This window comes from Cupressus sempervirens, chromosome 9, assembly GCF_028749045.1.
Source record: "Cupressus sempervirens isolate cs-2001-9-10 chromosome 9, ASM2874904v1, whole genome shotgun sequence".
NCBI lineage: Eukaryota > Viridiplantae > Streptophyta > Pinopsida > Cupressales > Cupressaceae > Cupressus > Cupressus sempervirens.
The window spans coordinates 572828446-572843821 of record NC_143126.1 but is presented as its reverse complement, the minus strand read 5'-3'; the positions used below and the strand labels follow the sequence as shown (position 1 = coordinate 572843821).

At 32.1% G+C, this 15376-nt stretch overlaps 2 protein-coding genes across 2 annotated transcripts in view; one reads left to right on the top strand and one right to left on the bottom strand.

Moving 5' to 3' along the window:
• LOC149539959 (uncharacterized) overlaps window positions 1–3966 on the bottom strand; it is a 30724-nt gene extending 26758 nt beyond the window's left edge. Inside the window, exon 1 of the mRNA XM_089801180.1 lies at window positions 3750–3966. The gene's annotated coding sequence lies outside the window, so the exon portion shown is untranslated. The remainder of the gene's footprint in view (window positions 1–3749) is intronic.
• Window positions 1–14427, top strand: part of LOC149539958 (carotenoid 9,10(9',10')-cleavage dioxygenase-like) — a 118656-nt gene extending 104229 nt beyond the window's left edge. The window contains exon 14 of the mRNA XM_089801179.1: window positions 14112–14427. Within this exon, the coding sequence (XP_089657305.1) occupies window positions 14112–14135 (24 nt within the window). The 3' untranslated portion in view covers window positions 14136–14427. The remainder of the gene's footprint in view (window positions 1–14111) is intronic.
• Window positions 14428–15376: the final 949 nt, after the last annotated feature.

Genomic DNA, 15376 nt, shown 5'->3' with positions numbered 1-15376 from the left:
TCATTTTCGTAAATGCCAATTTGATAGGATATCATAGCGTCAAAGTTCTTGGAGCAATAATTAAATTACAGAGAGGATGAAACTTCTAAAGCTTCTTGAGATGTTAAGAAGCCCCTCTATATTATCTTCAAGCTAAGGGATTCTAGAAGCACTAATAAGACTTATGGATAGAGATTTCACTTCTGTGGAGAGCATCATCAACGCTGCACAACATTCTTAGGGAAATATAGTGGAATAACAGAATCTGGAGATGTAACCATGCCAGTTCCTTCATGTGAATCTTTGAAGTCTGTCAATGTATGTTACTACTTGGGTTATTGGGAAGTATGTGCCCTTAGGATTTGGAGGTCTCGAAATGTGATGTTACAGATAATGGAATTGTCTCCTTGGCATTTACATCACATAATGCAATTGAAAATGGCATGACTGGGAGGTTGTAACAGAATCTTCACAAGGCAGAGTTTAATATATACCATCTTCTTTTGGATCTAGCACTTCTAAATTGCAAATTGTACTAAGGAAAAGGGGACTATTAATGATGAAGGGACAATCCAGTCAAGCAATGCCTCATTGAACAAATTTTCAGAGATACCTGAAACATTGCATTAGACTTCTGGTAGATGATGTGTTTACTCTAGAGATTGCTGCTATATCAATTAAGAAAATTGAGTGTCTAAGCATACTAGGAAAAATAAAGTGAATGATATCAACAGTTTATCTTTCATGGGCCTTACCATTAAATTTGGCAAGATCCAAGAAAGGAGCAAAGCCAACAAAAAAAATGCAAGGTAGCTTCAGTAGCAGGATAATCTATGAAAGTTGGCGAATTAGAGGATTGGCACCTAAATGATGGTTTCTGGACACAATCTCTGAGGTTAAAAATTGACATAAAACTTTGGACATCAATCATGATGCCCTGGTGAGAAACACTCTCTGTAGCAGTAGTAGAGAATGATGGTTCATCCGTCATGAGTCATTGGAGACAATTCAAACCTATATGCTTCTATGAGAGAGGGAGTAGCTAGAGGAATTGCTATCAAGGATTATATTGGTTCAGAGGGAGAGGATCATGTCGAGATGACTGCTCTAGTGACAAGAGACCTGTAACAATCAAGGAGCAAATAGTATTTATACAATACATGGTTGTGACATTCTTGATGCTTTTCCTAGAACCAACAAGATGGCAAAGGAAATAATATTACTACAGTCTTGTGACCCAGCTCTAGACTAGATCTATGATGTGCCAACATAAGAGATAAGTATTTCATACCCTTGAATTATGTTCATTAGTTCATGCTGTAACATTGGGATGACAAATCTTGTATGCTTCTATGATTAACATTTCCCTTCGAGATAGTTTAGTTTTATCAACTATTTGGAATGTCTTTAGGATGCATCAAGAAGCATAAGAATTTGTAATCAAGGGAAAGAAAACCTGATACTTAAAGTAATGAAGATGAATTGAAGATGGACATCAGATTTAGAGGGAGTTTGATAATCTATTAGAACAAACCTTGCACGAGGAGGTTAGAAGGTTGATGTCACATTCATAAAAGGTCTAAGGCAACCTTGGACGAGAAGGACAAGAGGTTGATGCATGTACTTGGAGCTTCAGATAGAAGCCACATTATCATGAATATTTGGTGTCACCAAGGCTAGGGATAAATCCAAAGCTTATTACATTCACTCATGTTACTATGGAATCAGACAAGTACATTTGTGTACGAGAAACTACTCCTATGAATATTGTTCATGGTGGATGTCGTGTGTGATGCCATGACAACAGCAAGTGAGAGAATCTATGGTGACTCCATGTAAAATCTTTTATTTTCGTTTGCGTGACTCTATGACTTTATGGGCCCTTTGTGTATATTATTGAAAGTTGACAATCTTTTAGATAATATACACTTGTATCTAACATTGTAAGGTGACGACTTTACAATGTTCACTATTATGATGAATATCATGTGATGTAATATTCATGGACATATCATGATAGTTACTATCTCTTGGACATTTTGATGGATATCATGAGACTTGATATCAGCTGAAGGTCATTATGTTCCTTATGAGATAATCATGGTGGAAAAGTGTTTCCATGGATATGCCATGATTTGTTATGGTAGACATCATGAAAATTGATGTCAGTGCACATACTATAACTTGGATATATGTAAGAAGAATTTCACGTGACTTGATATTCTTAGGCACATTATATCCTCTGTTTTCACGAGTTAGGTGATATCTCCTTTCACAATAGACGAGTCTATTGTGATATATATTCATACTTGATTAGATTCTAATCTTCCCTAGCTAAGAGGGAGTGTTGAAGAATTAGCGTTGGTCAGATAAATTAAATGATTATATAATCTTGATCTGCTCACATGCATACATAATACATTTTGCTTATTACATACCCATATTAATGCAGATCATTGTATTATTATGTACCAAATCTGTTATACTACTCCAAGTATATCTTTGATCTGTTCATACAGATTATAATTTGACATTTCATGTTCTTATATGTGGTTGACTCATGATCATGTAATTTGCTCATAAGTAAATATAAAATCAGATCCAATTCTGATTTAATCTCCTATAGAGATCAGCGTCATTATGCTGATGTTTGATTAAATCCAAACTAAATAACAGACACCGATTGGGATTGGTTTACTTGCATAGCTAATCACAATTTGTGAAGAGACATGTCTAGTGTGGACATGTCTCCTCTTTGAGGAGAGACGTCCACCCAAGATATGTCTCTCTATTAAGATATAAATACTTACACTCAGCTAGGTAAGATAATATAAAAATCGGTAAATGTTCTGCCTCGTCTAGAGTTCTGTGATCAGACCTGAATATTCAGTATTTGAAATATTGAATCAAATTCAGATCAAGTTGAAATTTATCAAGACCAATATGTTTGGATCATAACCCACAAACAATAAAGATCAGAGATTACTAGTAATTGTACTCTAAAAATGTAAAAGACATTCATAGTTCAAATCTGTAAGAAATCTAATCACATTCAGCACTACTCCCTTTTACTGGGACAATCAAGGGGTTCTCAAATAGGCTGAGAATCTGGTCTTCCTTTATGGTGATATTAGTTTTCCATTTTTGTTGTGTCATCTCAGGGAAAATTTCTGAATATACAAAAGGGTCTATTGCATTATAGTAGTTAAGATCTTGTTCCTTTTCATAGGTGGAAAACTGATCGAAGTACATGTGATCTGGGTTGTTCCTTGTTTGAGATCTGATGAGTCATCTCTGACCAAAAGGATATTGAAGAGACATTTTGATATTGATTTGAAGTGTTTGGAGTGCAGTTCAAATTGCTGTTGCAGGGATTCCAAAATTGAAGTGTGTTTTTGTGATGAAGTCTGACAAAGAAAGGTTTATCTCTATGATTTAGATTATTGATGTTTTGATTGTGATCTCTTGGTTCTAAGGATCTAGGATCCTTGATGGCAAACCTTGAAATTTGATTTGAAGACTTTTGGACAATACTTGCAACATGAAACTTTGAATTTAATAACAAAGTAAACAAGCACAAGACTCACTTCAATCAATAGTCATTAGAGCTAAACACTTTGTATGTTCCAGATCATTTCCACTGGTCTTGCTCAAGAATAGATACCAAGGAATCCACCTGAGGACAATTTGGCTCGATATGGCTGTAAAAGGAGGCTTTCTAAGAAACGAGGATTTAATGAAATGATCTGTTCAAGGAGCCTTGCTTTTACCTCTCAATTAAGAGAGCTTCCCACCAATGGTAGTGGAAAATCTGCAAGACTCTAAAAAACTTATTAGTAGCACCAATTTATTTAATTTGCTGAACTAACAAATCTATTTAACCTTACAAATAACAGAAATGTAAACATAAACAATCAGAAATTAATAAATAACTAAAAATGCAAACTGAGCGATTGCTTCAAGTGTCCGTTGCTTCTCTTCTTTTGTATGAGGGATTGCACTCAGCTGTGAATTGACCAACGCCTTGACTTTGAACTCTGAGAAATATGATAAAAGATATGATTTCAAATGATAGCAAACTGACAGAGATTCGATGCAAGAATGAGTGATGAAAACATAAGATAGGAGGGTTAATTATATAGATTTTTAAGAAATCCACAAATGGTTGAAATTTATTATAGGAAATCACGACCAACGGACGGGGATGAAAGAGACTTTGAAATAATTAAAAAGTTTTCAATTTTAAACTGAAAAAGACATATGATAAAGTCTGAAAATATTTTCAATTGTTGGAGAGATGGTTTCCAAAAATTGAAAATGGAAAGTTTAAGATATATTCTGATTTTAGATTTTCAGAAAAATCGATATTTTATTTTATGAGGATTTCCTAATTTTTAGAATTTATAATTCCTCATAAATATGAATTTTCCGGTTTTAGAACATTTAGTTGAATTAAAAAGATGAAATTAGTTGAAATTAAATGGAAATTAATCAAAAATTGATAGAAATTAAGATGAAATTAAATTAAATTTAGAATTTAATTTAATGAAGAGGAATAAATATCTAAATTAAATAATTATTTATGGAAAATTGGAAATTGAATTTAATTAACTAATAATTATCAATTAGTTAAAGGTTAATTAATTAAATAATATTAATTTTTTAATTAATATTAGAGAAGGTTAAATGATGTAAAGATTTGATTTTTAGAGGAAATGAGATTATTAATTAATGATTTAAGAACCCTTAATTAATAGAAAAATAATTAGTGCATTAAATTTGAACCAGCTAGTATGTCTATTTTTGGGTGTCTACATTTCCATGAAAGAACCAAGAATGCTGACCTTCATTGTCATTTTACTTGGTAGCTAGTTAAAGACGGATCAATTGAGTTGTTGTATGTTCTGACTGCATACTGGACATCAGATATTCTCACCAACTCTCTGAGCCTAGACAAGTTTGCAAAATTTTCAAGGCAACTTGGTGTAGTTGATAGATTGACCATTAAGGGAGGTGTTAGAATGATATTTTTACTATTCCTTATTTAATGATCAATATTATAAATATTAAATGTTCCTCAATTTACATCAGTTATCGATTGTTTCTTAATACAAATATTGATCTTGTACTACTATAATTGGTCATTTGATTATTGATTTATATTTTACCAATTTCTCACATAATAGATGGAAAGAGCTCTCAAAGTTTGGAATTCTTTGAACAAAGAATTTATTATTTGTTACTACCTATCTCTTATAGAGTCCATTGTTAAGAAAAATTCTCTCTTATAACTTTCCATCTCTTCACCTTAATTTTTATTTTGTATTGGAGTAAGGTTTTCTCAAAACTTGCTTTCCTCCTTCCACTAATGTCTTATCTCTTTTTCACCAAGTGACATCAACACTTTTTTAGTCACCCTTCAATCTAATAAGAACCCAATTTTGACACCATTGGAATGACCTCCACAAATTCTAAATACAAAATATTCCACTTTTTGCTCACCAAGGTTCTGTGAAGTTGGAGTGCATCAATAGAATGTATGAACAATGTAAACATGCTATGGGAAAAAAATGAATATGTCAATGTAATGTCCCCTCTTAGCTTAGACATAATTATTCCATATTTAATTGAAATTCTTACATTGTATGTCCTAAGATAAATAATTTCAATATAAGATATTCACAAACAGTATTAGTTCATGGTAGGACAAATTATCTGTTAATTCCTACGTATCCAATCATATTACTATTCAGCTTAATGGTTAAAGGTGTACATGTTATCCAATTTGCCTAGATACCAACTTGCATTGGATTCCCTTTAAGTTTATAGGTCCATGTTTGTATCTTATCTTGGGTCTTGCCTTTAAGGCTTGCGGAATGCTGACCCCCTACATCATCTTGGGACAAAGATCCATTGCTTGGATTTATGGCCCCTCCTTAGTAACATCACATATTTCCCTTCTATAAATCAAATAGTAATAGGATTGGATTATAATTTCTGTATACAATCATGTGTGTGTATATATAAAGCAATTATATGGAATTATATATTTATAATCACAATGACTTATTGCTCTGCCTTATACACTGATAAGGGTATATATATTGCTGAATTGATATTTACTGTTCTGTGACTCCCTCATTTTCCTTTTATTTTATTTGTAGTGAATGCTTTCTTATATCTTATTTGTGGAATGATAAGATACGATGCGCAAGGACATGTCTCTTTAGTATTTCCCTTAACTTGGTGCTAAACACACCTCTTCGTTAATCAATCATTGTATTTCCATCCTTTTGTATAGTCTTCTTCCATAAGTGATCGGTTTGGTTTATAGTAAATGTCACATCCTTTCATTATATTTAGTCTCCAACTTGTAATTGCTCTCAATAAATTACAGCGTGTCTGTCTACAATTCAATTAGTTGATACTTGATTATGAAAGGTGCTAGAGGGTTAGTAAACTGACATTATTCACTAGTTGGTGCTAACTATTTTAACGATCATCAATCAATATACAGATCGCTTATCACTTCGTATTTATCAATTTTTAATGCCTAGCATTACCAACAGATTCTTGAATTGGATTAATAACATCAGGTCGTCTTCATAATGGGATCTTAACCCTTATTAATATTACCACCAATCAATTTTTTCTTCTGACTATGTTTATCTTCTAGTCTTTGTTCATATGACAATCTAGACGACACTATAGATTCAACTTATTTCATAACCTTGCGATTCTATTCTCCCCATCACTTTTTGTAGATATTGACCTCTATCTCTATTCCTTGTAAAGATATATTAATCTATTATTTTATTCATTACTTATATTAATATTATGAATGAGTTCGTTAATATTATTTTTATGTTCATCACTAGTGTTCTTATAATAAAGATTAAATATTTATTTATATAGTTCAATTCTATTGTAGTTTATATATTATATTCTATTAGTAGGCAAGATACTGCGGTCCTTCCTTCCCAAAATTGTTTGTCTTCAAGCAATGATTAAATCTTCGTAAAGAACCATCTATTATCCATATTCCATTATGCTTCTGTAGTATTGATAATTAAGCCATTTTTTTAAATTCATAGAAAGTCAAATTATGTTGTTGGTATTAGGATTCAATTGATATCATTTAGGTTTCCTCCCTTGTGATGATTTTGATAGTAAGGAGTTGGCAATGCTTGATTCAAGAGGAGATCTCTCATCTTCTAGAGAAAAGGATCTAGGCCATTCCATAATGTTGTCAATTGAATTTGTAAAAACCAACATTTTCATTCAATAGGCCTCAAATTCATATCTTTTGGTTCTCTTCTAGTTAATATCTTACTCTAGATCAAACAAGCATAGAATTGCCCATGGAGCATATATTTGAAAATCTGAAATATATGTATAAATGGATGAAGACATGAAGTATACGCATTAATGCATGAAAACATCAAGCATACACATTGATGCACAAAGACACAAAGCATATACATAATACACTTTGTTAGTTTCATTCTTATTCATTAAAAAACAAAGAGTGCTAAATGCATCTTATATAATTAATCATAAAATTTCTTGGTAGGAAAGCCTCGAGAGGGCGCTTGTGAACTGCTCAACCCAACTAAGCCCAAGAGCATGCAATGTCTCATGCTGACAACTCACCTCTTGGCCCACAAGTGGCAGGAATGTCTCACCATGTCAATTCCATCCCTTGGGGTGGCATAGTTAGCTTGGGGGAACTGGTAAACTGCAATCCCCTAAAGTTTACTTCCTACATTCATTCTGATTTGTTATGAGATTAGACACATACGACACAAATAATAGATTCATAATATTTATAGTAATCTCAAGTATATGCATATGTCTAGATTCATTGTTTTACCTTTTACCTTGTAGGATCGTAGGATCGTGCTCTAACAGCACTTGTAACGTCTCCTACGAGGAGGTTATCAACTTCCAATGTTCTACAAACATTAGCAACCATCTAAATCAATTCCTTTCAAGAAACAATGAATTGTTTTTTCTGTTTCCTTACTTTTTGGCCCAAATTCAACCCTACAAAGGATGTGGATTTACTTGTTTTAGGACGCTTAACACCAATCTAGTAGTAGGCTTCCTCAAGGCATTGAGACTATATGTTTGTACTGATCTCAAGATTTCTCCTCAAGGCATTGAAAATACATATCCTTACCCATCTTGGAATTCACCTATCTTGTGAGGATTTACTCTCATATCCAATCTAATTACTATTCAACTTAATGATGGAAGGAGTCAGTGTTATCCAAGTTTACTAACTTTCAATGGATTCCCTCAAAGTTTACTTATCCAAGTCCTTAAACCTTTCTTGGGACTTTGCCCGCAAGTTGCTCAAGGCTGCTGATCCCTACCCTATCTTGGGACAAAGATCCATTTCTTGGATTTATAAAAGCCCCTCCTTGGTGGCACTTCAATCTTCCCTTTTTAACCAAGTAGTAATAGAACTAAGTACATAAATATATTTATTTATATAGAATTATATATTAATTAATTGTTGTTATTCTATTATCATGAATTTAATTTCCATATTAATGAATTTGTATTATAATTATGAATTTATCATTATATACATATATATGTGTGTGTGTGAACTTATCATTATATGTATATGATGAATTTTCATTCTTAATGTCACATATATAATTCTATAAGTTAGAATCTAATCAGATACTTGACCATCTTATTACTGTCATACCATGCTTACAACATAGTAAATGATTGTATATCTTACCACAACATTATGTTCTACTTTTTATATTTCTCATCCATGTATCTCACCCTCTTTTCAATGTCAGCCTAAGCATTGCATTCTAAAGACACCCCTTACCACAACGTCTTCTTATAACATACCACTGCACCACTTTATTACCAAACAATGCATTCTTTCCATATGTAATTGGTTGTCTATGGCCTTCAATTAGTCTCTTTACTAATCTCTGTCTCCACCATATACTAATATCGAAGATTTCTCTCCTTGTATCAATAGCATGCCACATCATTGACTATGGTGTTGTTTATTCTTACAATTGCCTTGTCTTTGACTAATCATGCTCATTATCGTGCAATATCATAATAGATCAATTCTTCATGAAACAATAACATAAATTGATTGTAGCATATAACAATTCCTTAAGTGGCTATGAGTTGAACTTAAATTGTATTATGACATCTTGATTAATTTATCAAACTCTATTTCCATTTAACAATGCTTTTGAAACTAATTGACTGTACCTGGGATAACCGCTTTCATTCAAGTTATTATTGTGCTATGTACTCTGAGAAAACACTATTACGGTGGATCTCCTTAGTGTGCACATTGCCTATTTCATATTCACTGTTGCATAATCACTGAATATTAGTATCTTTCGATTATGTGTAAACTTCTATTATATGATTGTCTCCATGATCACATTGACTACATAACAGTGACAGCGTGCACCCCTTCCAAAATTTTGAAGTACCTGTTCTTGAGACATCCCCACACTAGGTGCTTGGCATACCTGAGTATCACACCTCTGCCATTCCTCAACCTCTCCACTACCAAGACGGGTGTGTGAACTTCTATTTGAATTTTGATTTTTGAATGTTACTATTAGGTATGTAGTATGTACTATGTTACTATGTAGTATGTACCATGTTGCTATGTTGAATGTTCAACAGTTCTAGTTTGTAGTGCAATTTTTTTATTTTCAAATTCTTTAATTTGGTATAGTATACTGAAACATCATTTCATAACTAGCATTTCAAGTTCTATATGTATTGTATACAATACCTCCACTGAATGTTTTGATGATAAGGTGTTTTCTTATCGGTCACTTTCCTTCTTCAAGACAAACTATTTTAATAGTTTGATTGCATCTTTCACCTCATATCACTTGTCAAATAACATTTGACAGTGAAGAGCTTTGATTTGTGGATGTTTAGCACTTTTCTTTCTCAAAAATCAGCCTCACACCTTTGTTGACCTTGCTCAACCATGTCAATATTGTCCCTAAGGAGGTCATGAAAATTATCTTTTCTGGAAGGTTTATGGAACAAGCTTGAGATGGTTTTGGACCTATGGTAAAAAAAGCTTGCTTCATTCATGCTTTGTTTGAATTCCATTGTTCATGGCATCTAGCCACAGTAACCTAACCGCAACATCTAAGACAAAGAAAACCTAATTAATCATCAGAAGCTTCCGTAATGAACCTAGCCAATATTTTCCCATCCCAACTTCTTAATTACTCAGTAGCCTAGTTTAGCCTAGGGAGGCTTTAACAAATAGAGAAGCTGCAACTTCATGAATACTTAAGATAATTTATCCTCTTTCTGAATTTTTCTATCGGATCTTTCATTTACAATTTCCCTCCTCTATCTCTATACCTCAATTTTTTTCAAGCCACTTGGGAATAAAAATTCGACTGGTAAACTCCGCAATATTGACCCTTTAATTCGGTAGGCATAATGCATGTCAATTTTACTGTCCTTCATAATAATTACTTTGAAGTGTACTTTTGATATGGTCTGAAGCCAAAATTCCTTCAGCTTACAAACAAGGGTTTGAAGCCTAAAAAACAGAAATAGAAATTGGAACCATGTAAAAATTCTTGGTACTTTGGAGGAGCAAGAAATCAAGAAGTAAAAAGAATTTGCTCTTACAAAACTCTCCTTTATAATAATCACAAAACCTTTGAAAATTCCTGTTCCAAATGGTAACAGTTTCTGGAGAGTTGCTGTTTAGAATTAGGAAAGAAAGTAGATTATGCCAAGCAGGAGGCCTATGGCCGAGTACACTAAAAAAAAAATCTGTTCTGTTAAACACATTACCTCTAGATGCAGTTTAATAGCCTTACAAACATTTTTCAAAATTTACAATGTTTACATTTGAATTTAGTTTGATTTCCTCAATGTGCTAGTGTGGGAAATGCATCAAAGGACAATTATTTGTCAATTTCATAATTGTATCAAACTTAACGATATAGTTGTAAGGCCAAGTAGTCATTTTGACAGTTTTGGAGGAACGATTTAGCATCTTTATCATTTCTCAAAAAGTGCAATTGAATATGCTCTTAAATTGGTCATTTATCTTATAAGTTTTTCAACTTCACTTGCAGAAGTATTATATACAATCCTCAAAATCTTCTTGATTCAAATTGATAATAGTGACAATAGAGAATTTTTTTGACACATTGAGTTCTATTGTTTAATATTAAGGAGATTTTGAGGTTTGTATATGATCTGCTGCTAAAAATCCGGTCATACAAGTAGACTAGAAATAGAGAATCTATGGTACTTGTAAATTCTTATCAAACTAGAACGAACTTAATGTTTGATACATTATGGAGATTGTAACAAATGGATTTTCATAAGTAAATTAAAGACATTTAAAAACTAGCAACTCTCAACATTCATAAAAGTAACTGATTTCATTTCACAAGACAATGACTTCTTTTAACAATAATAGAAGGTAACTGTAATAATATTCAAGATCAATTATTAACTAATCTAACTGTAATTTTATGATCAGCTGAAATAATAGAATAACGACTATCTATCGTGAAATAAACATAAACAGATTCAATTTAAACAATTTAGCCATTTCTAACTGTAATCATGTTTAGCTGAAAATAGAGTAACAACTATCCATCTTAACTGTAATCATGCTAAACTGAAAATATACATATTCCTATTCAATTTTAGTGACACTTAACTATTCTAATCATATGCAGCTGAAATAAAACAATTATCTAACATATATGTAATCCATGATAAACGATTAACAAGTAACAAGAAGATTGAAAAGATACAAGTATTATTGAAGGATCTTTTATCTGGTTGTGCAAACCTCGGCATTGGTGAGAGGAGAAGCATTGACATGGGCTTAAGCTCCCAACCTCGAACCATACTTATCCCCACACATCCTAACATATTAGAATGACCCTCCCTACCTCAGGATCGGGTTTGGGATGTTCTTCAGTCTAGCGATCCGAGCTACCGGGTGTTTTGAGTGCCCACTTAATTATACTTATATAACTGATGTTATGGACATCAAGTGATCATTGGATGACACATATGCCTATAAACTACCTTGGCCAAGGATTTCTGATGGGTGCATTGACCCGATCACCACCACTCGCCTTGACAACAGATTCTATTACAGGGATAAACATGAGCTATTAAGTATTTCATTATTAAGATATTCATATATGATTTCATTCCTATTTCCTTGAGGTTCATTCCACCTCTTCACCTTTTCATGGCTTCATTGCCGTGAATCTTAGGTGCCTGAAAGATTATGAACATTCTGTTCTTTTTTATTTACACCTATTCACCATTTCATGGCTTCATTGCCAGTGAATCCTAAGTGTTAGAAATTTGTGAGCATTCTACTCTTTATTTTATGGATTAAGACATCATGATTATTGCCATTGATATCCATGTTATTGGTGATGGTTCATACAGTCATTATAAGACTCTTACAACTACCATTCGACTTCTTAATGGTGGGTCAAGATACAATGATATTATAAAAAGATCATAATGGGAACTATAAGAAATTCGCAAGAGGCCATCAACAAAGCAACATATAATAATCTCAGTCCTAATATTTGATTAGTTGGCTGTAGTCGGACTTACATCAGAAAGATGAAAGTATTAATTTCGAAGGAAAAAACATTCATAACTTGATGTGTATGCGATTGAGGATCCGACGTGAATTTGGCTCCCTTCCATCCTCTAGCCAGAACTCTTACTCGGCTTAGTTATATCGCCCAACTCGATTATGGCTTGGTTTGGAAGTTTGCAAGTATTGGTGGAAATAAGATGAAAACAGTATGGAACTCGGCTTATGTAGACGAAATATATGGTAATTGTAGCAGAAAAGGATGGAAGGCCAAGGTCTGAGATGTCCAACTCCTATTACGGCTTCTTAAAGCACTAGCCATGGCTTCTCAGCTTCCATTGGTTAAAAGATTTAAAAACCATTCGACTTCCAAGTGAATAAATTGAATTATGAAAAGAGTGGGAAGAAGGAATAAAATAAAAAGTTTGAAAGAGGATTTGAAAATATTATAATTTTCATTTATTATTATAATATATTCTTATATACGTTCATGTAAGTATAACAATGGGGTTACATCATTAAATTATTTTATTATAATTTATTGGTGCCATTTCATTTTTTTATTTATGTGTTTGTATGTAAGTATTTATTATAATAATATGATCAAGATTAATTATAATCTCATGAGGTATGTCTTATATTTAGAATTAGATTATTTAATGTTTTTCCTAGATTGTTTTCTTAATAGCTCATGTGAATCTCATAATGTATCCTATGGTCAAGTCATTGTATCCCTGCTAAGGATGTGTAAGGTCATACTTGTCGATCTTGATGACTGAACTAAGTAAACATCCCATTCCAATGATCCCGTTTAGCAATGTTTCGCCCCTCTTCATATTCTCCTGCAATCACCCATGAAAAACACTTCGCCATAATAATAATTCCATAGTAATTTATAAAAAAACATATTAATCGTTATTTTAAATCAAACAATTGTTAATCATCTAATAACAGTTATAGGTTGCTGACCATTTCATCAACAGTTAATACAACGTATATAAATAACTAACTATTTTACATGATCATGAAAGAATAATTTGTTAAATCCAACAGTTATTAACAAATAAAATCAGGGCAAAATTTGGGATGTAATAGAGATTTTAAGATTTTTATATAATTTGATTATAAAAAATTTAATACTCATTTTCTCTTCATAATCAATCAACACCTACAATTTAATGATAACAAAACATTTCAAAGTCATTAAAATAAGATCAATAACATTTCAAAGTACTTAAAGATTAAATGGTAATAACAATATTGACAATAAGATCATTTCAATAGAAGTACAATTCTTATGAGTGGCAAGAGGCCTTTGTCATTTATATAATGAAGTGTATTTACTTTGTCAAAAATATTATCATTTTTAATCTATTGTAATTTGTTGTGTAACCTTGATAATGTATTGTTAAAATATTTATTATTCTTTGTTCTTGGTAGAAGAATTTTATAATCTCGCTTTGATTTTTTAAGGAGTACTAATTTGTTGTTATTTGTGCAGGAACAACTCAATAATCAAGCTTAAATTTGAACGACTAAAGTTTAATCCCAAGTATTTATTAAGCTATGATCAATATTAATTCAAGATTGAACTTTTATGACTTTGTGTTATAAATTCAATATAAATAGCTTAATTTGTATATTTAATGGGGCTAAATATATTATTAGTAATTTATGATATGGTCTATTATATTCAAATGTGGACTCAAATGTTACAATTTGTAACCTCTTTCAAAGATGAATATTTATTTTTGAGAGACAACCTTATGTTTTCAATATACACATTTTAATGCAATGGGTAACATTTTTAGTTTTAATTACCAAGACTTGAAATTGTTAATAAATGTGGTTTACTTATCATGCATTTAGTAGGCACATCTAATGTGCCCTCTCATTTCTTAATATATCCCTATCATAGAGCATAAATGGATAATAGGGTTCATGCAATAATTTCCTGTTAAAATCAATTTCATTATATTCTAATGTAACGTCTTCTATTAAGAGGCTATCAACTTACAATGTGTAACATACATTACTACGATTTAAATCAATTTAATTGAAAGCAATGACAAATGATTCATGATACATTTGGCAACTAACATATTAAAGCCCACTTCCTTATTTCTCTCATATAAACTCAACCATGCAAAGAATGTAGATTAATTTCTCATAGGACACTTATACAAAATCTACAAGCATGTTCCCTCAAGGCTTTAGGACATTGCCCTTATTCCATCTTAAGATTTACCCTCCTTTTATGGTTTATTTCATCTCTGCGAACACAAACCAATCATTCCTCTTAGGGGCAATATCAAGAGATTAAATAGTAGGCCAGCACAGTCTTAGCTTCAAATGTATTATAAATGATTAAGTATGAAATACAACTCATGTGCACACGCACACGTGCATATGCACATACATGCACGTGCACGTGCACACACAGACACATGCACACAAACTTCCTACATCATAGATTCATCTATTTGATTCCCTGATTTTTTTCCTCTCTTGTACACACATGAACTTAGATATGCACATACGTGCACACACTCACTCACACATGCACACACCCACTTCCTACATCATTTATCTATATATTTGTTTCCCTATTTTTTTCCTGTTCTCGTGTCCCCCTATTTTTAAAAAATTGGTTTACTAACTCTAGATAAAATTAGTTTATGAGCTATTGAGAGATTTCCATTTCTTTGATAACTTGGAATTTTTCGATTGTAATAGTTATTCTCAAATGTAAGTTTTAAAAGGATT